Source organism: Rhinoraja longicauda, chromosome 42 (assembly GCF_053455715.1).
Source record: "Rhinoraja longicauda isolate Sanriku21f chromosome 42, sRhiLon1.1, whole genome shotgun sequence".
Classification (NCBI taxonomy): Eukaryota; Metazoa; Chordata; class Chondrichthyes; order Rajiformes; family Arhynchobatidae; genus Rhinoraja; species Rhinoraja longicauda.
The window spans coordinates 2,590,466-2,615,519 of NC_135994.1; the positions used below are offsets into that span (position 1 = coordinate 2,590,466).

The 25,054-nt window shown below is 45.8% G+C and overlaps 1 protein-coding gene across 2 annotated transcripts in view; it reads left to right on the plus strand.

Moving 5' to 3' along the window:
• Positions 1 to 25,054, plus strand: part of suox (sulfite oxidase) — a 59,995-nt gene that overhangs the window by 20,045 nt on the left and 14,896 nt on the right. Inside the window, exon 5 of one of the 2 annotated variants that reach the window (XM_078431346.1) lies at positions 1,324 to 2,041. In XM_078431346.1, coding sequence (XP_078287472.1) covers positions 1,324 to 2,041 — 718 coding nt within the window. Of the gene's footprint in view, positions 1 to 1,323; positions 2,042 to 23,788; positions 23,914 to 25,054 lie in introns of those variants that run through there. The other variant, XM_078431347.1, reaches the window with a different exon arrangement.

Consider the following 25,054-nt stretch of genomic DNA (forward strand, 5'->3'; position numbering starts at 1 on the left):
ACGTACAGGTATGAAGGTTAATTGGCTTGGTGTATGTGTAAATTGTCCCTAGTGTGTGTAGGATAGTGTTAATGTGCGGGATCGCTGGTCGGCGTGGACTCGGGCCAAAGGGCCTGTTTCCGCCCTGTATCGCTAAACTAAACTGAAAACTTGGAAACTTTGGGGGCCGTGCTCGATCTGTTGAGTGCTCCCCTCTACTGGGTAAGCTGCCCCATAGATATTTATCAGCTTTTTATTTATTAATTTTCTGGGATGAGAGTGGGCCAGAACAGTGGGGGAAGGGAGGACTGGAGCAGTTGGGGGAGAGATGGCTGCAGTAGTGAGGTAGAGCAGACTGGAGTAGTGGGGGGAGTGAGTGGGCCAGAGACACAATGTGGAGAGTGGGCCTGAAGAGTGGGGAATCCGTTATCCCAACCTGAGACACAATGTAAAAAGCAGTTTCATGTCTGGATTTACAAACCTAGGAAGTTTTTTAAAATATCATTTCACTCATTAGCATCACAGAGCTAAAGAAGCCATTTACTCGTTATTATCTGTCAGCTACGTAACACAACTTTACAATTAGAATTTGGATTCACTCAGCCCCATTTTTTTTTTAAACTTCCCTTTTAAAAGTTGCTCTTGCATCTGCGTCCTCTGCCTTTTCAGGCTGTGCGTTTCTGATAATAATGTTTATTTTTTAAAAGGAAAGGTCTCCTCCCCTTCCTCTTTGTTTTTCTGCCGGTCTTCAACCTGCCCTTTGATCATCAATCTTCCTGACACTGGAAACTGCTCCCACTATCTACGTCAAAACTCTACATCATTTTGCGCACAGCTGTTAAGTTCCCCCTTGACCCCTGTGGACGACAATCTCAGCTTCTCTGCTTTTCTTGTTCTTGGTATCGTCTTGGCAAACCTTCTCTGTGCCTCTGTGTGGGCCTTGACGTCTTTCCTGCAGTGAGATGCCAAGATTGGACACACAGCTCTAGCCAAGGCCTTGCCAATGATTCATCATAAATTCCCCAAAATATCTTTTTAATATCTTTTAAATCTCTCCATTTTACACTCGATTGTGGCCGTTTGGGAAGACACAAATCTTAAATAGAAACTGAATTCTAATAATGGGAGGAATAAAAAAAACAACTGAATGTTGCATGCAATTTGAAAAGATATCTAAAATAGTCAATGCTTGATTTAACCTTATTGTGAGACTAGCTAGTAGGTCTACTAAACTTTCCCCTCTATGCGAGCTTGTTTCTTGTACATTTTGAAAGCAATGACCAAATATATTACTGCACCTCTAACTTCCATTACTCATTAACTAATTGTGGTGCATTTCCACAGGCTGTTGAAATGACTACCACGAATGATATGGATCCAGGTATCCAGGGCAACCTTAAACACAAGGAATATTCAGGTGCAAGGAAAATGGAGTTGAAAGCGGCTGATTATGGCACGCAGCAACTTTGGAGCTCACCAGCAAACTTAGCAGATGGAGAGCAGAAACACTTAACAAACAGCAACTTTGAAGCTAAACACAATATGCAACGTCAAACAAAAATACTCGCACAACGAGGTGCAGATGACGTGCTTTTGGAAGAATCTACTCGTCTGATAAAGGCTGGTGAAAATATGATGGTTGCAGAAAAAGTGAACCATGTTCACCATTGTGAGGCTGAAAGATCCAAATTGAATAACGTCATGGAAGGCAGTGGAAGTGAAACTTTTGAACCTGTCAAGGTGGACAGTGAAAGAAGCGACCCGGAAAGCAAGGGTCAAAAAGAGGAAGAGCTAATCTTTGAGGCAAGTCGAGTTTCTTTGGAGGAGAGTGCAAGCAATGAGAAACAAAGTGATGATGAGGCAAGAGAGCAAGTGGCTGGTGACCATTCTTTGAGTAACGCAGTGAAAGAGGAAGAAAGAAAGCAAATTGAACAAAAGAAAACCATTATGATGGAAATGCCTGATGGAACAAACCTGGAATCAACAGATGTTTGTGGTGTAACCCCAGGAGAAACCAGATGGGAGGGAACTAAAGAGAGGAACAGGGAAGCAATATCTTCAGGTAAAAGTTACAAAGAATTGGGAATGGATTGCAAGGCTGAGGATTTCGAAAGTGGTGGAGTTGGAAGAGCTGATGATGAACGGATAGAGTGTGGCAGAAATAAAGAAGAGGTCACCAACCCGTTTCAGAGTATGAAAGAAACCATTCCAAGTCTTGCAAAGGATGGAGTGTCTGTGAATCTGAAGCAAGATTTTGGGTCAGACAATGAGCAACAGCATGGAAAAGTAATGTCTGAAGAGAACAAGAATCCAGTGAAGAATCAAGAGATGGATAGATGGTTACAAAGTTCCATTGATGAAATAAATCAAGAAGCCTACAGTGGAAGGAAAGAAGGCGAGGATATCAATGAAAAAGCAAGAGTAGGTCTATTACAAGAGGATAATGCAGATGAGGGGAATGAAATGAATGTAGATTTAGATGCACAAGAGCATAACATTGGAATGAGTGGATCAGTTCAGGTGGAAGGGAAACAAACGCACAATGGTAGCAACACTGAGGAAAACAATGGTGGGAGGGAGAAGAGCCCATTTGATATGTTTGTGCAAATGATTAGAACGATAATAACACAGAAGAACCTTGCAAAAAATGAGGGCCAGGCGAGCAGGAAGGATGATGTTGATGAGTGCAGGAGTGAGGTGCATGAGGAAAGGGACGAGGAAATAAAAGAGCAGAATGAGGAACATCAAGAACTATATGTGGGAGAAGAGGAAAAAGAGTTAGAATCACCAGGAGATGGGTATGGGGAGAAAAGGGGGAATGATACAAGTGGGCAGGGACTGCTCGAAGGTACACTCAAGCTGACAGGACCGGAAGGAAGGAAGGCTGCAAGGGAATTTGTTGGAGAAGCAGAGGGAGTCTTGGATGATCTATCTGATGAGGAAATGCACGATGCAGCAGAAAGTATGGCATCTGAACCAAAAGCTGCCTTGTGTGATGGAGAAAGGAAATCAGACACTGAAGATGATCCTGAAAACACCACAGAGGACGAGATGGGGTTTGGGCAGAGTTTGAATAGAAACGAGAGTCTCAGGCGACACATGAAAAACAAAGACGGGTGTCAGGTTTCGTAGAGTTCCTGTCGTGTTTCCAACTATATAAATCTTGAGGCTGAAAAGGCCTCAAAGGCTTCATAGAAAATAGGTGAAGGAATAGGCCATTCGGCCATTCGGCCCTTCGAGCCAGCACCGCCATTCAATATGATCATGGCTGATCATCCAAAATCAGTACCCCGTTCTAGCTTTTTCCCCATATCCCTTGATTCCCTGAGCCCAAAGAGCTAAATCTAACTCTCTCTTGAAAACTAAAAACATTCCGAAACCTTGCACAAATTAGATCTTTTAAATCATCATAACACTGATAATTTCTGTTGCAAAGACTTTCATTTTTTAACTGAAAAGTAAATCATACTTGGAATGTAAATAAGTTGATCTTGTGGAAATAATTTTATGATTGCTTTTCTCAATGCATTGCACCTCAGTTTTTAGATTGAATTGATTGAGGAATAAATAGCCTGTCTTTATACGCCTATTATATGTTATAAGGCTCCTTTTGCCTTTGGGCTGTTATCGTTTCACCATGCCAATTAAGAAATCTGGACAGCCCTGGACAAACCTCAGAATCTGAAGAAGTTAGCAATGAACTGACAGAAACCTTTCTGAACGTTAATGTGTCTGTTGCCTGTTTTAGGCTGTAAGGGGTTTTAGGATAACAAGATAAACATTTTGAGATGTGAAACATGTGATCTATATTGAAGGTTAGAGTAGTATTTCTGAAGCATATGAAGCACAGTGCTATTTTAAAGACGTGGGTGATATTATAGCCCTTTGTAACTGTGGCTGTGTCACTCACTGCACTTCTGTTCACTTCCTTTTCACTCGAGTCCAACTGAACCTGCATTTGATGTTCCTTCTTTAAATGGGCCCAGCAGAGATGAAGATGTTACTCTGCCAAAGATGCCTCAGCAATACTGCTGTGCTGTGGCAGTCTGAGGGCCCTGAAATGATTTTGGGATTGACAAATGTGCTGTAGCCCTGACGATTGCGAATGCTGCAATCTACCGTAATACAAGCTTTCTTCCACCAGATGGTGTGATCAACCAACTGGGTGTTGTCTGTTCTCATAGTCAACTGTCCTTCATGTTCTTGTACTTAAGTTGGGACAATAAAATCGAAATAAACGAGATGTATTCTTTTTGTATTGCGCAATGCTGTTTCAAAGTTATGCGGCTCTCGAAAACGCATCAGTCTATTTGCATGCAAATGTTATTCATGAGGTATGTGTTGCACCTATCCTGCTGAAAGTTGTACATCTGACATAATGTACATCTTTCTCCTTCCCCACTCCTTTCAACCTAGTTCTGTAATTTGCTGCTCGTGGCACATGTCCCTTTACAGTTGAGGGACTGACTGCGGATTGGGTCAAACAGATCTGTTGCTGCAAATTGGACCCTGTTCTTGCACCCCCCTCTTTCTCCCACCCCTTCTCCCCGTTCCCATGCTGACCCACCAATTGTGCCTCCACACTGTTCCAACCGAAACAGTGGTAACTTCAGACCTTGGTTGTAGCCTTTATTTCCCCATCACTTTCTGCTCCTGCCCTTCTGTTTTAAAACTGCTTCCACATCGCTCATCTTCAGCCTAGATCAAAATGGGGAGGAGTCTCATTGGAACAGCATCCCATGTGGTGATAGGTATAACTACACCTCACTGCTTGCAGGTGAACGCACTTGTCTAAACACACACTGAAGCAATGGGCCTAACGTGCTTGGTTCCTTGTATTGGTTGAAATTGTTGACTGCAAGTTCCCATTCTTGAAATGGGTAACGTCCATACAGGAATATAATAGTCACATGCCACCTGTTGCAAGGTAACAGGTTCAAGGATCTGACTAGTAGAACAGAAAAAGGCTCACTTGTCTAACAAATCAGATTTATTGGCAAGTGAGCAAAAAATACTTGCCTCGGTATGTGCCTTGCAGCAGCACACCTCCCGATCTCTCTGCCTCCGTCTGCGACGCTGATCGCGACTCAGCCCGTCGGTGTACCCCCCTCGTACACAAACTAACATGTCTTACAGGTGCCTGCAGGCAGAAATCAGCTGTTGAAATCAGCTGTTGAAGTAAGTCCTGGCCAATAGCGCTGCTCCCAAATTCAAACTGCACCCAATGGCAGGGGACTGCATCCGAGCAAGGCCCTCTTCCCCCCCCCCCCCCCCCCCCCCCGCAAACAAACGCTACCGGCCGCAGACTGGCGCGTAAAGCAATACACACAGCGCTATAGACTTGGCGCGCAAAGGTAATACAGCTCTGCCTGTTTGGCGAGCAAAGGTCTAAACAGTGTTGTCGGTTTACAATACAATATGTCTTTATTGTCATTGTACAGGGGTACAACGAGATTGGGAATGTGCCTCCCATACGATGGAATAAATTAATTAGCTAGTCAGTATTAATTTAAACAACCCAATGAAACAAATTGTAACAGTTTTAAAACAGAATAAAGTGCAAGTAGATCTGTGCCGGATCACTGTGCGATGTGACAATCCGGCTCAGCAGGACCGGTTCATAGCAGCTATGGCCCTGGGGATGAAGCTGTTCCTGAGTCTGGAGGTGCGGGCGTAGAAGACCTTGTATCGTCTGCCCGATGGTAGAAGTTCGAACAGACTGTTACAGGGGTGTGAAGAGTCTTTGTGGATGCTGGTGGCTTTTCTGAGGCATCGTGTGTTGTAGATGCCCTTCAAGGCTGGTAGATGTGTTCCGATGGTCCTCTGACCTCTATGGACTACCCGCTGAAGAGCTTTCCTCTCTGCCTCCGTGCAGCTGAGATACCACACAGGGATGCCATGTGTTAGGATGCTCTCTATGGTGCAGCGATAGAATGTCGTCAGCAGCTGTTGGGGTAGACCAGACTTCTTCAGTGTTCTTAGGTAGAACAGTTGTTGCTGTGCCTTCTTGACCAGCGCAGCAGTGTTATTGGACCATGTTAGGCCCTCCGAAATGTGAGTGCCCAGAAACTTGAAGCTGTACACTCTCTCCACACTGTCCCCGTTGTTAAAGAACGGGGCGTATTCCCCGTTGTTAAAGAACGGGGCGTATTCCCCGTTGTGTGACCTACGGAAGTTGATGATCAGCTCCTTGGTCTTGGTGGTATTTAGGGACAGGTTGTTATCAGAGCACCAATCCGCCAGGTTCTGCACCTCCGCTCTGTATTTTGTTTCATCACCGTTGGTGATCAGCCCGATCACCATTGTGTCGTCTGCAAACTTGACAATGGTGTTGGTGTCGAATGCAGGAACACAGTCGTGTGTGAAGAGGGAGTAGAGCATGGGGCTCAGAACACAGCCCTGTGGTGTGCCGGTACTCGGGGTGATAGTGGAGGACAGGTGCGGGCCCATTCTCACTGCCTGCGGTCGCTCCAGCAGGAAGTCCAAGATCCAGTCGCATAGAAACATAGAAAATAGGTGCAGGAGTAGGCCATTCGGCCCTTCGAGCCTGCACCGCCATTCAATATTATCATGGCTGATCATCCAACTCAGTATCCCGTACCTGCCTTCTCTCCATAACCCCTGACCCCTTTAGCCACAAGGGCCACATCTAACTCCCTCTTAAATATAGCCAATAACTGGCCTCAACTACCTTCTGTGGCAGAGAATTCCACAGATTCACCACACTCTGTGTGGAAAAAAAACGTTCTCATCTCGGTCCTAAAAGACTTCCCCCTTATCCTTAAACTGTGACCCCTTGTTCTGGACTTCCCCAACATCGGGAACAATCTTCCTGCATCTAGCCTGTCCAACCCCTTAAGAATTTTGTAAGTTTCTATAAGATCCCCCCTCAATCTTCTAAATTCCAGCGAGTACAAGCCGAGTCTATCCAGTCTTTCTTCATATGAAAGTCCTGCCATCCCAGGAATCAATCTGGTGAACCTTCTCTGTACTCCCTCTATGGCAAGAATGTCTTTCCTCAGATTAGGAGACCAAAACTGGATAAACTGGCATAACGACGAGCTGAGGCCTAGCTGGTGGAGTTTGGTGATGAGCTTGGTGGGGATGACCATGTTCAAGGCAGAGCTATAGTCAATGAATAGCATCCTCACGTACATGCCCTGTCTCTCCAGGTGAGTCAGGACAGTGTGAAGAGCCAGAGAGATGGCGTCCTCTGTGGATCTGTTTTCCCTGTATGCAAATTGATGTGGGTCCAGTGAGTAAGGGATGCTGGATTTGATGTGTGAGAGGACCAGCCTTTCAAAGCACTTCATGACTATAGGAGTTAGGGCAACCGGACGGTAGTCGTTCAGGTTGGTGATCTTTGCTGTTTTCGGCACCGGCACTATGGTAGCCGACTTGGGGACCTTAGCCAGAGATAATGACAGGTTAAAGATCCTGGTGAATACCTCAGCCAACTGTTCGGCACATTCCTTAAGTACCCTTCCTTAAACTCCATCCGGGCCTGCAGCCTTGCGTGGGTTGACCCTTTGCAGAGCGCGTTGTACCTCCTGTGTGCTCAGTTGCAAGACCAGTCCCTCCGCCTCGGCTGGGGTTCTTCCACTCAAGGTGGTGTTGCCAGTTTCGAAGCGGACAAAGAAGGTGTTTAGCTCGTTGGTTAGTGTGATATCGCTGTGGGGGCAGGCAGGGCTGCTCTTGTAGCCAGTGATGTCCCTGACACCCTGCCACATGCATCTGGTGTCTGTGGTATTGAAGTGGTCTTCCACCCGTTGCCTGTGGGTATCTTTGGCCCTTTTAATACCTCTGTTCAGGTTTGACCTGGCAACACTATGCTGAAGTGTCACCAGATTTAAAGGCGTGCCCTCAACAGGTTCTGTACCTCCTTATTCATCCAGGGTTTCTGGTTTGGGAACATCTTTATTTCCTTGTCCTCCGTGACATTCTCCACACAGCAGTTGATGTAGGAGAGCACAGTGGATGTGTACTCCTCCAAGTCTACCTCTGAACCGCAGGTCGCCTGTTGTGCAAACAGGTCCCAGTCGGTGCGATCAAAGCAGTCCTGGAGTTGTAGGATGGCATCCTCGGGCCATATTTTGACCGTCTTTATTGTAGGTTTGGTCTTGCGGATGAGGGGTTTGTATGCGGGCAGTAGAAACAGTGAGAGGTGATCGGATTGTCCCAGGGGTGGGCAGGGGAGAGCTCTGTAGGCGTCCTTTACGTTGGTGTACACTTTATCCAGCGTGTTTGAGCCCCTGATAGGGCACTGCACATGCTGGTGGAATTTGTGGAGCGCGGCTCGTAGGTCAACCTGATTAAAGTCCCCGGCAACAATGAAGGCACCGTCGGGGTGGGCATCCTGCTGCTTGCTGATGGCCGAGTGCAGCTGTGCTAGCGCTAGGTTAGCATTAGCCTGTGGGGGAATGTATGTGGCCATGATGATGACCACAGTAAACTCCCGAGGCAGATAGAACGGCCTACATTTGAGCAGTAGGTACTCCAGGTCTGGGGAACAGTAGCTATCTATTGCGGAGTGGTTGGTGCACCAGTCATTGTTAATGTAGATACAGAGCCCACCGCCCTTACTCTAGCATGAGAGGATTTAAACAAAGCGTTGTCAGCCACAGCACTATGGGCTTTAAACGTAACGCAATGGCCACAGCACAATGGGTCACAGACTGTTCGGGCAAAATTCCCATATAACACCACCCCACCCTCTCATTTTCTAAAGCAGCCTTACTTGTTACAAGGTGGAGCTACAACAGAGGAGCCAACATTCTACAGTGCTGGTGTATATCTCTCCTGGAGAGAGCAGACAGCAGGGGTTGGGATTACAATTGTTGATAAAGTAGTAACAGCAAAGGTACCGATACAATCGAGTGCACCTTACTGTCTAAACTGGACTATTAACCAGTGGCAAATTATTTTATTAAATCCTCTACATTATTCTGGGAGTCTTCAGGAATGCACAGTTAATTTTTCTGGGCCCTGTTTGCTGGCAAGCCAGAAGAACAGAAACTTGCATTCCTGAAACTTGCTCCTCCCCGACCTGCAGCATATTCACTTTGTAAGTTGTATCGACAACTCATCTTCTCATTTTTTCCTCTGGCAAAAATGGAGTAAGGCAAAACTGGTCAAGCATAATTAACAAATCCACTCGTTATGTCATTGGATTTCCAGGGTTTTTCCATTGCTCTGTATTTTAAGTCCCATTTTAGTTTGTGCTGTGGAACAGACTGGGTTTCGGTTCAATTTTGGAGATGAGCAAAGGGAATTTTGGAGGCTTTCTTTTTAATTAAGGGTGATTGAGAGCTGTCTGTTTTAAAAGATAATCCATTCCCTTTGTACTTTCCACCAAATTAGTAACATTGTGACTTTTCACTAACATTTCATTGGCCCTGTTATTGGTTGTGGAGTACTTTTATAGTTGCCGTTTAAAAAAAAACACATTTTGCCTGCACGAGTGAGCTGAAAATACGAGTTGAAAATGCAGAACAGCAGCTGAGAACTTTGAATTCAAGATTATTGAACTGAATTTAATAATTGGTATCTGATAACAGTGAACATGAAATTGCTGGTGCCGTAAAAAACAACCTTGTTTACTACAGTACTTTAAGGAAAGAAATTTAATGTTTCCAAATTCCTGTTCTCTTTGCGAACTCTGTACCCCAGCTGCTCTCTGAAATGGGTCACAAATCACTCCGCTCAAGGGAAGTGAAAGATGGGTAACCAATGTCGACCTTGTCAATGACACCCACATTCCATGAATGAGTAACACGCAATGTTTGTTTCATATCAATTTAATGGGGCATGGACTATTCTCGGCTGTTTAAAGTATAAAGAACCTTCTCAAATTCTGGGAACCTGACCAAAACTTTTTCTTTGTATGCTTTCTGTTGTGGAATTCTAATGATTTTTAGGAGGAACATGCTTAAAATCTGCCCACAAACAATGAACAGTGGACAATGAATCCCTGTCCCAAGACTGGGGTCTTGTGATCAGTATTCACCTGTTGTCTCCAGGTGGTTGTGTTTGAAAGGCTCAGATTAATTGAAAATGATGATCAGATAAACAAGGTCAGCTCATTGAATGTTTGAATGCCTAATCTTTTTGTAGTCTTTTATTAATAAACTGCATTTAATTTTTTTTAATCTGTGCCTTTGTTACCTCTTAGACTTGACTATCCCAAGCCACTCCTAGCTCAATTAAGCATCAAGACCTTATCCAGATGAACATTGCTCTTATTCCTCTCTATCTCGGTTATCTCCTCTGGCCCAGATCCCTCTCATGTGTCACCTATTTTTATTTTGCCACCATTGGAGGCCATGCTTGATGTCATAAGATAGCGATTCCTCCCACAATTTCTTCTTTCTTCATGTAAAATGGTCTTCTATGAACTTTGCATGACTAAAGTTGCACGGCGTATTTTGGTTTGCACAATCGCGGTCTGGTTTACCAAGAATAACTGGTAAATTATCATTAACGCTTCTACCTCAGACGTTTGAGGTGATTTGGCATGTCGCCAAATATGCAATTGGACTTCTGCAGCTTGAGAGTGCACTGACTGGCTGCATCACTGTTCGGTTTGGTAATTTGAATGCTCAAAAGCAAAGGAGGTTGCAGAAAGTGGTGATCATTGCGCAGTGCATCAGTGGTATTAACCTCCCCGCCGATGAAGGGATCTACAGGGAGCGCTGCCTCAGGAAGGCAGCTAAAATGATAAAAAACCCACACCACCCTGGCCGCGCGCGCTCTAATCTCACTGCTACTATTGGGAAGAAGGAACAGGAGCTTGAGAACTGTGACCTCTGGGTTCAAGAACAGCTGCTTTCCAACAACCATCAGGTTCTTGAACCACCCAATACAACCCTACCTCAGCACCAAACCACTTTACTTTCGCCTGCACTACTGTGGTGCAAAATCTGCAATTGAAAAGATGAATCCTGAAATCCACATTTACCTTGAATGAGAGGAAAAAGAGCTATTCTTTCTTTATGCAATTCTTCATGAACAGACATGCTGGAAACACTTCGGCAGCACTAGTAAACAAAACAAGGACATTTACATTTTGGGTGTGGAGTCTTAACCAGAAGCTGCCTTGATAACAGGCTGACGCATAAATGCAGATTCCTCTTTACAGTCACCCCCAGACCTATGGCGTGCTTCCAGTGTTTTTTGGTCTTTTCCAGGTTTGCCTTATCTGCAAATTCTGCCCACCCCTTTTTAGTTATGCAGCTCCACCCAGATCAAATTGAATTGAACATTTGTGATGATGGTAAATGTTTACCCTAATCTTTTCCGTATCAACAAGGTTGTGTAAATTGCATGTAATTTGGAACGAGCTTTTTATCATTTGACTACGACTATTTCCTATGCAAACTCATCCCGACTGAAGCCCTCAGTCGCATTTTTTTTTCCATGTGGTCCAACTGTTCCTGACCTGCTTGGACCAGGTAAAATTTCCACTTCCTATTACCTTAAGGTAATCCAAAATACTGCTGCCTAACTTACACCAAGTCCCATTCATCCTTGGCTCATTGGCTCCTTGTTAAGTGAAGCTTTAATTTTTACAGTTCCCAACCTCTCTACTTCCCCCTCTCTGATATTTCCCCCGTCTAACCCTTAGAATGATCTGCACTCCTGCAGTTTTGGCTGTTGCTTAGTCCTGATTTTAATTGTTCCAACGTTGGTGTCTGTACTTTTATCTTCCAAGATACCAACTTCTATAATTTATATACAAACATATAAGATTATTAAGGGGTTGGACACGTTAGAGGCAGGAAACATGTTCCCAATGTTGGGGGAGTCCAGAACCAGAGGCCACAGTTTAGGAATAAGGGGTAGGCCATTTAGAACGGAGATGAGGAAAAACGTTTTCAGTCAGAGAGCTGTAAATCTGTGGAATTCACTGCCTCAGAAGGCAGTGGAGGCCAATTCTCTGAATGCATTCAAGAGAGAGCTAGATAGAGCTCTTAAGGATAGTGGAGTCGGGGGGTATATGGAGAAGGCAGGAACGTGGTACTGATTGAGAACGATCAGCCATGATCACATTGAATGGTGGTGCTGGCTCGAAGGGCCGAATGGCCTCCTCCTGCACCTATTGTCTATTGAATACAATGTTCCATGCTGAAAGGTAAGTAAATTAAATTAGGCAATTCCACAGGATTTCTCCTTGCTGTCACAGCTTATCTGTGAAAGAATTTTGTTGAGCATTGATCAGCTTTCAATTGCAATAGAATGGTTGCTTTCTCTTTTTCCCCTTTCTAATGCTGTTCTTCAGGCGCTGAGTCATGATGGAGAGGAGCTCGATGATTTCCAGAGAGAGCCCTGGCACTTTGCAGACAGCCATTCGTCAGAAGCGCGTTTTGACACAGCTGTGGCAATGCCATGGATGTTGCTGTGATGTGCTGCGGAAATTTCAGCTGTTTGCCCAGATCAACGATCGACGTGCCGCTGCCAGTCAGTGGCCGTGTAGAGGAGGCCTGCCCTTGTATTTGGTTGTGGTCGAGGCTTCTCTCCAGCTTTGACAAAAGTGATTGATTTCTTTGGGGCGTGGTGGTGTTTGCTGCTACTGATGGCAGTGGCTATGCTCTCAGCAACCACCTTAAGCACCTGGTCATGGCGCCACCAATAGCGACCTTCACCAAGGGACTTTGGGCAGCTGCTGAGGAGATGTTCTAATGATCCCCTTCCAGTGCAAAGTGGGCAGGAAGGCGTCACGCTCTTGCCCCAGACGTGGAGGTTTGCTGGGCTTGGTAGAGCATCATAGACAGCTTGGACAAGGAACCGGACGCACTGGAAATCTGCCTGCATGATGTTTGACCAGGTAATCCTGCTCTGCGGTATGCTCTCCCACCTTGTCCACGCTCCCTGCTGCCTGAGCCCCACGGTCCTGCTCACACGCTCTTCCTCCACACCTGCTCGGACCTCTTCCTGGATGAGATGGTGTCTCTCCTTGCCCTGGGCCTTGCCAACCTGGGTCTTAGGGAAGTATCCCAAGCCCGCTCTGCCAGTTGCTATGACTCCCACCAATGCCTTTTGTCTTAGGCGTGACTCTGCCACCTCCACTGCTTTCTCCGCCCTCCATTTCCTCCCTGTTCTCACCTCGATGCCAGCCGATGATACCTTTTGGTCCCTGGAGTCCCTGTACTGTAGGGCTTCTCTTGTCCGTGCCACCATAAACTCTTCAGTGAGACCACTGAATGGGAGCTGCAAGATGTTACTGGTCCCGTACAGTGCTCCACTGTTGAGGCTGCGGGGAAGGCCAAGCCACTTGCGAAGAAAGCCACTGATCTTCCTTCCGAGGGACTCAACTGTGGTCAATGGAACAGCGTAAACCAGCAGAGGCCGCAGGACACGGGGCAGGATGGAATGCTGATAGATCCAGGCCTTGAATCTGCCAGGCAGGCCTGACTTGTCGACTTTGGTGAGCCAGGCTTCAAGGTCTTCGGTGGACTTTTGAATGGCGGCAGAGTCTCTCACAGTTGCGTCAAAAAGCTTCCCCAAACCCTTGACAGGTTTCTCAGTGATGGAGGGAATCGCAGTTCCGGATAATAACAAGTGGAATTTGTCAGTCACCTTCCCCTTCAGCAGCATGGACCTTGACTTGGTTGGCTTGAAACTCATCCTTGCCCAAGTGTTCAGTTTCTCAAGACCTTGTAGGATCCACCTACTCCCTGGGACCGATGTTGTGTTGATGGTAAGGTTGTCCATAAAAGCTCTTATTGGGGGCTGTCGTACACCAGACTTGGTTAGGGGGTCTCTGCATTCCACCTTGGCTGACTTGGCCACCATGTTCATGGCAAGAGCAAAAAGAATAACACAAATGGTGCAGCCCGTTATTATTCCTTTTTCAAGCCCATGCCAGTCTGAAGTTTCTGACCCAGAAGTCACCCTCAGCCTGAAATTATGGTAATAATCCAGGATCAGGACCTTGATCTTACTGGGAACATGGTGGTGGTGTAGTGCAAGCTCAACCAGTCTGTGCGGCATGGACCCATAGGCATTGGCCAGGCCCAACCATAGAACAGCTAGGTCGCCTCTATTTTCATGGGCTTCTCTGATGAGCTGCGTGACTACTCCAGTGTGCTCCAAGCAGCCGGGAACGCCAGGAATCCCACCCTTCTGCACTGAGGGGTCGATGTAGCTGTTTTTGAGGAGAAACTCAATTAATCTTCGGGAGACAATGCTGAAAAACACCTTCCCTTCCACGCTCAGCAGCGAGATTGACCGAAACTGATTGATGTTTCCTCTTTCGGGGATCCAAACTCCCTCAGTGCACCTCCACTGGTCAGCAACTCTCCCCCTTCGCCATACCACCATCAAGATCTTCCATGGGTGTCGCAGGAGCTCTGGGCAGCACTTGTACACTATGTATGGTACGCCACTTGGGCCTAGTGCAGAGGCTGAGCGTGCCGCCTTGATGACCTCCTCAATCTCCTTCAGACTCGGCTCCCTCAGATTGAACTTTGTTGTTGGGGGGACTGGGCTGATGAGGGCTTTGTTGGGTTCAAATTCCTGTTCTCTCATCGGATCGCTCAGGGTGTCATGGAGGAAGCGATTGACTTCATCTGTTGAGCACATGAGGCGGCCACTGCGCTTGTCCCCAAGTAGTCGCCTGGTGAGGCAATGAATGCAGCTCGCTTCCTGGCTCTCTCTCTTCCTCTTCTCCTGTGCCACTCTGCTCTGCAGAGGGTCATAAGCCTTTTCCTAAGGATGTTTCGTAGGTCGGCCAAGGCTTGCTTCTCCTCTTCGGTAGATGTCTTGTACTGGTTTTTGAGGGTTCGAAACTCCTGCCGCAGTTGATGTATTTTGGTGGCCCTGCGGTTCATGGTGTAGGTGGTGGGCTTGGTGTTACCTTTCTCACCATGGCCAAATCTTTCAGAGGCATAACTGACAATGATGGCAGTCATTGTTTGGAGTTGGCGATCTGCATCTCCTTTGGCTGTGGCTTGAATGATGTTGGTCACATCTTTGTCAAACTGCAGCCATTCATTCCGGTTGCTGGCTGGGTGGCACTTAATCCATTGCTGTGGAACTACTCTGCAGGGGTTGGGAGACTCTGGTGCGTGGAGGGACTGGGCTCTGTGGGGTGAGTCCTGGCCGGGCTCCTCCTGCGTCTCACCAGGTTCAAGGCCTATGTGCTGCACCTCTTTCTCCTTCTCCGAGCATTTCATTCTGGCCTGATGGATTTTAAGGCCACGGTGGTTCTTGCACAGCTTTCCGCAAATGCATCTTATACTCGTAGTCAGGTCGTTTGCGAGGGTCAATAACCTTTGGTCCGTCCTATTGGAGATCTCATCCTCCCCCCCCCCCCCCCGAGAACTCATGGGGGTATGTTTCCTAAGGCTTTTCCGTAGCTTTATTGGGTTTCTTTCTCACGAAAGACACAGACTGGGGTGCTAACCCACCCTGTCCCGGATGCCGTCTTACCATGCCGTCAACTGTCTCTCCAGTAGTCACCAAACTATTCTTGGTTGTCACCCAGTCTATTCCTAGGTGCCACTGGCTGAGCCAGACTTCAATGTGCAAGATACATCTTCTGGATGCACTGGGACGCATCCTCAGTGATGTGACCTGGGGTCATCGGGTGTTTCGGGTCTCACAACATCAGACACCCTCGCCCAGGCGACCCAGCCAGGGTTGATCAGGCCCCGACTTGCGTCCCAGCAGCAACTGCCCACGGATCAGCCCTCTTAATCCAAAGCCATCTAGTGGCTTTCTCTGCGGCTCCGCTTGCGGATTGAATAGCCCTCTTCTTTGCCAGCCCCGTAATGCCCAATTGGTTGAGGACTTTGCAGAGTGAGCGACCTGCAAAGCCTCTACAGTCCACCTCTATGGGTTCATAACGTGTCTTCCAGCCTCTGTCCCAGCACATTTCCACCAGCTCCTGGTACTTTGCGCATTTCCTCTCATTTGCTTCTTCCATACGCTCTTCCCAGGGCACTGTCAGTTCCAGAGTGATCAGCTGTTTTGTCACTTCAGAGGTGATGATCATGTCTGGCCGAAGTGATGTTGCTGTGATGTGCTGCGGAAAATGAAGATCCCCCAAAAATGTCTCTGGATTTTAAAAGCATCTTTTCCTTTGAACAGTGTCTTTCAAAAACACACATAACAGTGAACTATGTTATTGATCCAGAAAATGAATCTGATTTCGGGGAGGCTTAATGCTTTCCTAGTTTTCAAAACCCAATAAAAACCACAATTGTCTTTGAAGAACAAGAGATAAACACATTGAATAGAAATGAAAATTGCATGACCTCAGGACATTGTAAAGCACAGATGGCATAGGAAATACGCCAGTCAATTTGAAAACAGCAAAGCAACGTGGTAATAACCAGGTAAATTGTTCTTAAGGTGTTGGTTAAGAGGTATTGGCTGGACCACGGCAGAATAACTCACCAGCGTTTCCCTAAAACAGTTCTATGGATGATTTGATGTCCACTTTGAAGGACAGACAAAGCCTCAATACAATGTTTCCATTGAAAGAACCCACTACCTTCAGATTCCATGGCAAGTATGCTACACATTGCAGGACTGCTGACCTGCAGAATAATTTTGCTAAAGAATCCTATAAACTCAAACTAGGGGCCATATTTTGCATGGTGTGCTTTAAGTCATTAAAGGAATTCATGTTGGGAAATAGTTCTCGCAGATAGGTCAGTTGCAATGCTCTGTTTGGACTTGCTGTGATAAAGTGTGGTTTTCATTTTAAGACACAATATGGTACATGAAAGACTAGTTTCTCGTTTGTTATCATTTGTCACTGATGAAGTTCGTTTCATTTGAGTGATAAATATGCAACTGTTCAATATCTGTTACCATATTGCAGCTATGGGAAGAGATAGCATGTATTTAGATTAGAGACTCCTTCATAAACATAACATGATGATTTACTTTATCTATTAACAGTTAATGTGATCATTTCCGCTTTATTTTCCCCACCTTCTTTTGGTAAACTATTTTTATTTCTGATTGCTGGAACCGAGCTTTATCAGTGAGGTCCAGGTCATGGCTGTTGCTTAGAGTTAAAGAGAACTCTGCTGCCCCTGAAACTATCATGGGGATCCTGCAACAAAATTGGGATCGCAACCTGCAGATTTTCTCTCCAATACGCTTTTCCTGTCTGTTGTAGTTGAGTGCTACATCTCAAATTTACAAAATACAAACGGATTCCCCAGGAATATAAAATATTCTTGCTAGGATACGTTCACTCTCTGAAACAACCTGTTTTGAAACCGATGTTAATGTTTACCACTTTAAGGAAATGCAAACACATGCTTTGCCAGTTATTCTTAATGTATGAGAAATTTGCTTCTATTATCAGTAATTGGGTGAGGTACTAAACTAAGATGCAGTCTGTTTATATGGGTGGATATTGCCCCTTTTATTCACAAAATGCTGGAGTAACTCAGCAGGTCAGGCAGCATCTCGGGAGAGAAGGAATGGGTGACGTTTCGGGTCGAGACCCTTCTTCAGACTGATGTCGGGGGTGGGACAAAGGAAGGATATAGGTGGAGACAGGAAGATAGAGGGAGATCTGGGAAGGAGGAGGGGAAGGGAGGGACAGAGGAGCTATCTGAAGTTGGAGAAGTCAACGTTCATACCACCGGGCCGCAAACTGCCCAGGCGAAATATGAGGTGCTGCTCCTCCAATTTCCGGCGGGCCTCACTATGGCACTGGAGGAGGCCCATGACAGAGAGGTCAGACTGGGAATGGGAGGGGGAGTTGAAGTGCTGGGCCACCGGGAGATCAGTGGCGTTAATGCGGACCGAGCGCAGGTGTTCAGCGAAGCGATCGCCGAGCCTGCGCTTGGTTTCGCCGATATAGATGAGTTGACATCTAGAGCAGCGGATGCAATAGATGAGGTTGGAGGAGGTGCAGGTGAACCTCTGTCTCACCTGGAAAGAATGTTTGGGTCCTTTGATGGAGTTGAGGGGGGAGGTAAAGGGACAGGTGTTGCATCTCGTGCGGTTGCAAGGGAAAGTGCCCGGGGTTAGGGTGGTTTGGGTAGGAAGGGACGAGTGGACCAGGGAGTTGCGGAGGGAACGGTCTCTGCGGAATGCAGAGAGGGGAGGGGATGGGAAGATATGGCCAGTGGTGGGGTCCTGTTGTAGGTGACGGAAATGTTGGTGGATGATATGTTGGATCCGCTGGCTGGTGGGGTGGAAGGTGAGAACGAGGGGGATCCTGTCCTTGTTGCGAGTGGGGGGATGGGGAGCAAGAGCGGAGCTGCGGGATGTAGAAGAGACCCTAGTGAGAGCCTCATCTATAATGGAGGAGGGGAAGCCCCGTTTTCTGAAAAACGAGGACATCTCGGAAGCCCTAGTCTGAAACACCTCATCCCGGGCACAGATGCGGCGTAGACGGAGGAATTGGGAGTAGGGGATAGACTTTTTGCAGGGGACCGGGTGGGAAGAAGTGTAGTCGAGATAGCTGTGCGAGTCGATGGGCTTGTAATAAATGTCCGTCACTAATTTTTCTCCTGTGATGGAGATGGTGAGGTCCAGAAACGGGAGGGAGATGTCAGAGATAGTCCAGGTATATTTAAGGGCAGGATGGAAATTGGAGGTGAAGTGTATAAAGTCAGTGAGTTCTGCATGGGTGCAAGAGGTAGCACCAATGCAGTCGTCGATGTAGCGGAGGTAGAGTTCGGGGATGGGGCCAGTGTACGTCTGGAACAGGGATTGTTCGACGTACCCGACAAAGAGGCAGGCGTAGCTAGGGCCCATGCGAGTGCCCATAGCTACGCCTCTGGTTTGGAGGAAGTGGGAGGAGTCAAAGGAGAAGTTATTGAGGGTAAGAACCAGCTCTGCTAGGCGGAGGAGAGTGTTGGTCGATGGGGATTGGCTGGTTCTACGGTCGAGGAAGAAACGGAGGGCTTCGAGACCATCCTTGTGGGGGATGGAAGTGTAGAGTGACTGGACATCCATGGTGAAAATGAGGGAGTGGGGGCCTGGGAACCGGAAGTTATCCAGGAGATGGAGAGCGTGTGAGGTGTCTTGGACGTAGGTGGGGAGGGATTTGACCAGGGGGGATAGGATGGAGTCGAGGTAGGTAGAGATAAGTTCGGTGGGGCATGAGCAGGCAGAGACAATGGGTCTGCCGGGACAATTGTGTTTGTGGATTTTGGGTAGGAGGTAGAATCGGGCCGTGCGGGGCTGGGGAACTATGAGATTGGAGGCACTGAGGGGTAGTTCGCCGGAGTTGGTGAGGTCGGTGATGGTGCTGCTGATGAAGGTCTGGTGTTCATCGGTGGGGTCATGGTCCAGGGATAGGTAGGAAGAGGTGTCTGATAGTTGTCGTCTGGCCTCGGTGCGGTAGAGGTCAGCACGCCAGACTACCACAGCCCCTCCCTTGTCAGCGGGTTTAATTATTAAGTCCGGGTTGTTGCGGAGTGAGTTGAGGGCTGCACGTTCAGGAGGGGAGAGGTTAGAGTTAGTCAGTGGGGTGGAAAATTTGAGGCGGCCGATGTCACGCCGGCAGTTTGAAATAAAAAGTTCTAGTGGGGCCCCTGATGCCCAAGCCCATATTTATCCGGCAACAAACATCACTAAAAAAATTGATTTAATTCTCCCATCCATTACCACTCTAATCTCTGTCATTTGGACCTTGCCTCTTTCCAGTAAATCCAAATGTAATCTCAATCACCTGATTCAGTATATTACAGGTTTTGGGATTTCATACCGTCTTCAACAATTTCAGATAACCAGCCTTTCCAGTTGGGTCAGAACTGGCCAGTTCTGATGTAAGGTCAACAAACTCAATTTTTCTCGATGCAAATTACTGCCTAGCCTGCTGTGTTTCCAGCAATGTTTTCATTTCAGATTGCCAACAAAGTTTCGTATCTCAAGGTAGTTACTGTGCTACAGTTTCTGAATCTCTCTCCTCCATCCTCATTCATCTCGTTTTTCACAGGTCTTCCCGACCAACAAGTCTTTGTTACCCTCTCTCAACCAGCTCCACCACATTTGTGTAGTTTAGTTTCTCTTTGTCTCCATTTCTTTCAGCATTTTGTTTTTATATCACCAAACAGACCAGTCTGGTTGTCATCACGTTACTGTTTGTAGAATTCTGTTCTATGCACATTGCCAACAATGTAATATATATATTTAAACAGTAACTACATTAAAAATATTTAATATATATATTTAAAGAGTAACTACATTAAAAATATTTAATTGGCTGCAAATACTTTGGGATATCCTGGCCTTGAAAAATACAGTATAAATATGATGTTTTTCATCAAATAGGTTAAGATGAAACATTAAATCGGCAGTCATGTCTCAACCCAATACTTCCATGCTCTGATCGTTGCATGAAATCTCTCAGAAAAACTATAACCTATTGTAATCCCAAACCAATATCATTATCAAATGGTAAGGACAATCTATTGCAAGTGGTGAGTTATAGTAAACTAACGTGGAAAATGACACATCATTACCACTACCATTTGCAGACTAAAGAGAAAGAATTTGGAGTGCAGATCTTTTATCAGGATATTCTCTGATAATATTAACATCTTTCCTCTTATCAGCTGCTGCTGATTCTGCTATTTCTGCCACTTTTAATTTTTTTGTTTAAACCTGTTTGACTATTGACAACGCTTTTTCCTGATTTAAGCCTTACTATTTCAAAAAAATACTGATCAAAATATCAAGAAAGAAGCCATTTTGATCAATTGGTCTATGCTGCTAATTTTATCAGTTCACTTGATCTTAATTTTTCATGCCAACATGAACTCCATTTGAGAACTGTTTCTGCAGCAGAAATGCATTACGAACAAGCAGATCTGCACAGCCCCGTTCCAGAAGAGTGACAATCTCTTTATTCATTTTATTTTGAAAAGGCAACACTGCTTAATGGCCTGCCTGCTTAACAACCTAAGTCTGTTCCAAGACATCTTAATCCTTCGTACACTAGTCTAGATTCTATATTGAGCCATAATCCAACAACTTTGGGAGAGATTTCTCGGGGCAGAACGATCCATGATCACTTATTCATTGTCAGTGCAATCTATTCCTGAAGTCCCAATGAATAGGTGAGTGAGGTTAGAATTTTTATGTGATAAATCATGTGGCCAAACCCATATCACTGGTATTGAAAACTAATTTACTTTGCTCCTATCTGTTTTAATTGAATAACTCTTTGACCAAGTTTCAAATACTTTAGTTCAGAAAGATGTCTATCTAGAGGTTATTTCAATAACTTCACTTTTGCCTCTCTTCCCTTTCCATGGACCAATGTGAGTACATTTCACTCGAATTACAACAATGTTTCCAAACATTAGTCCTACACTCATTAGTTTGCAGCTATGTTTCCTTGTCCAGTGGTTGAGGATGAATTTGAAATATGGTCACAATTAGCTTTAACTGTTCCACAGAATAACCTATCTTTCAAAAAGGAATCCTCTCATTTCTTGCCAGAAGGCTAGAGTTTTAAGTTGTTTGATTCTTAACTTGGTCTCAAGGATAGCTGTAGTGCCCTTCTGCACACCTTCTCGATCTTCGGGTGTCTTCTTGGTGCTTTGCTAAACAGCACTGAACATTGTATTCAATAGACAATAGGTGCAGGAGGAGGCCATTCAGCCCTTCAACCCAACGTGTCCAACGTGTCCAACCCCTTAATAATCTTATACGTTTCGATAAGATCTCCTCTCATCCATCTAAATTCCAGTGTATACAAGCCTATTCAAACTGTGACTGAACAGAGTTGCAAAGGAAAATAAAAAGTGAAGCTTGCTACCTATACGGATAAGGCTCATGCCTGTAACATGGTTTGTCACATCCATTAACATGGTTAGTGCATGCATCCAGTTGGAAATTGTCCATGCTTCTCTGTCTGCTGTCAGCTTTGGAAACTTTTATTGCTGTTTGTCAACATGAGGACCAAAGTTGTGCCAATGAAAGTCAAAGAAGCCATTATGAGACTGAGAAACAAGAATAAAACTATTGGAGACATCAGCCAAACCTTTGCCTTATCAAAATCAACTGTTTGGACCATCATTAAGAAGAAAGAGAGCACTAGTGAGCTTACTAATCTCAAAGGGACTGGCAGGCCAAGGAAGACCTCCACAGCTGATGGCAGAAGAATTCTCTCTATAATAAAGAAAAATCCCCAAACACCTGTCCGACAGATCAGAAACACTTCAGGAGTCAGGTGTAGATTTGTCAATGACCACTGTCCGCAGAAGATTTCATGAACAGAAATACAGAGGGTACACTGCAAGACGCAGATCACTGGTTAGCCGCAAAAATAGGATGGCCAGGTTACAGTTTGGCAAGAAGTACTTAAAAGAGCAACTACAGTTCTGGAGAAAAGATCTTGTGGACAGATGAGATGAAGATTAACCTATATCAGAGTGAGGGCAAGAGCAAAGTATGGAGGAGAGAAGGAACTGCCCAAGATCCAAAGCATACCACCTCATCTGTGAAACACGGTGGTGGGGTAATGGGCTGGGCATGTCTGGCTGCTGAAGGTACTGGCTCACTTATCTTCATTGATGTTACAACTGCTGATGGTAGTAGCATGAATTCTGAAGTGTATAGACACATCCTATCTACTCAAGTTTAAACAAATGCCTCAAAACTCATTGGCCGGTGGTTCATTCTACAACAAGACAATGATCCCAAACATACTGCTAAAGCAACAAAGGGGTTTTTCAAAGCTAAAAAAATGGTCAATGCTTGAGTGGCCAAGTCAATCACCTGATCTGAACCTAATTGAGCATGCCTTCTATATGCTGAAGAGAAAACTGAAGGGGACTAGCCCCCCAAAACAAGCATAAGCTAAAGATGGCTGCAATACAGGCCTGGCAGTGCATCACCAGAGAAGACACCCAGCAACTGGTGATGTCCATGAATCTCAGACTTCATGCAGTCATTGCATGCAAAGGACATGCCACAAAATACTAAACATGACTACTTTCATTTACGTGACATTGCTGTGTCCCAAACATTATGGTGCCCTGAAATGGGGGGGATTATGTATAAACACTTCTGTAATTTCTACATGGTGAAACCGAAATGTATAAAAATGGCCTTTATTAAAATCTGACAATGTGCACTTTACATGTGATTTTTTTTTTTCTATTTCAAATCTCAAATTGTGGAGAACGGAGGCAAATAAATAAATGATGGGTCTTTGTTCCAAACATTATGGAGGGCACTGTAAGAGATTGTGTGAATTTATCTAGGGCTTTAATATGATAGTTTGAGTTGTGAAGCTTTGGAAACGTCTATTGCGGAGTCATTGATGCCGAGGCTGATAGACATTTGGACAATATGAGAATAAAAAAAGAATGAGGATCAAGGAATACAGGGATGGGGCAAAATAAAACTGCAGATGCTGTTTATTTTTTAATAAAAAATAGAAAATATTGGAAACACTCAGCAGGTCAGACCTTATCTGTGGAGAGAAGTAGTTTAGCGATTCAGGTTCGGCCCTTCATTGGAACTGGGCTGACAAAGGGGTCTCAGACCAAAAACATTCACTTTGTTTCTCTCACTGCACCTGCTGCCTGACCTGATGAGTAATGTATGGTTTGATAAATAGTGTTTGGACAGTGTGGATCAGCCATAATCTGGCTGACTGATGACTGGTGAGCAGCAGCCCCTCGCTCGGGCCGAATGGACTACTGCTGCTGCCATTTCTTGTGTCACCTCAGTCACAAATACCTCAGTGGTAAAGCCCCCATCCGCCATCTCGCCGCGGGACCCTGTCAAGTTCGGTTTCCATCTGTGCCCTGACGGTTGACGCTGCTCGTCGCCGCCGCATCAGAGCTCGTCACCCGCGGGAACGGCTCGGAGACTGCGCTTGCGCAGAGCGCTCGAGCGAGCTAGCGATGGGAACGCGGGCTGCAGAGTGAGGCGAAGCAAAGAATTTTCCAGCTGGCGAAGATTTGGAGGAGAATTTCTGTCGGCTTTTTTTGACTGAATGTGAGTGGAATGTCATCTAATGGCTTTGAGTGGATGGAGACCGAGGGCAGCGGAGTGACGCCTGATTTAAAACGGCGACGCGGTAATTATGTTATCGGCACCAGAAACCGAGCCTCTTGAGATTTAAATATGAGATCGGTGGGGATGTTGAGACCAAGGGCCGCTTCCCAGTCCGTCCTCCACACACTTTAAGGGATATCTTCTCAACAATCAACAACTAGAACCTTTCAGTTACACAGTTAATCCTGTCGTCAGATGCCTTCCTGAGGGTTGAGAAAATGTGGATAATTTCTGGGGGGAGAAAACTTTTTTTATCGTCTTTATTGGTATTGAAAGGGAAAGAAAATATGCCACATTGCTTGCATCCTCCACACTTTCTTATTCCCCTATTCCACCTTCTAAAAAGTACATATTTACTTGACAGATAGTGGAAGCGGTCAGATAATTATTTCTACAACGCAAGGGGTCTCAAAGCATTTCGGAGTTGTGAAGTGCAATCATTGTTGGATTCGCCTTCAGAGCAAGTTCCCACAAACGCTGTCAGAAATGATGGCCTGCTAATCAGTTTTCAGTCGTATTTGTTATTTTACGAATAGGTATTGACCTGGGCTGAATTACAAGCACTGAAAGTAGCAAAGGCACAGAGTGCACTGATGATGGGGGACTTCATTGTCTGTCACCAGTAGTGGCTTGGTAAAAATATCACAAACTAAGCTCACCGTGTCCTGAACAACCTCAGGTGCTGTCTGTGTGGAGTTTGCACGTTCACCCAGATTCTGAAAAAAAATTACGAATAAAAAACCAAAATTATGCAGAAAGCGAAGTGAATCTCGGTTGTCATGAAATGCTTTGAGAGGCTAGTCAAGAAGCACATCTGCGCCCTCCTTCCTCGCAACATGGACCCACTACAGTTCGCATACCGTCCGAACAGGTCCACGGATGATGCGGTCTCCCAGGTTCTACACACCGCTTTCTCTCATCTGGACAGCCAGGGGGGCTATGTGAGGATGCTGTTCAGCATTCAACACAATAGTCCCCAGCAGACTGGTTGAGAAGCTGCTGGAACTGGGGCTTAGCACCCCTCTGTGTGCCTGGGTCCTGGACTTTCTCACTGCCAGGCCCCAAGTGGTCAGGATGGGGG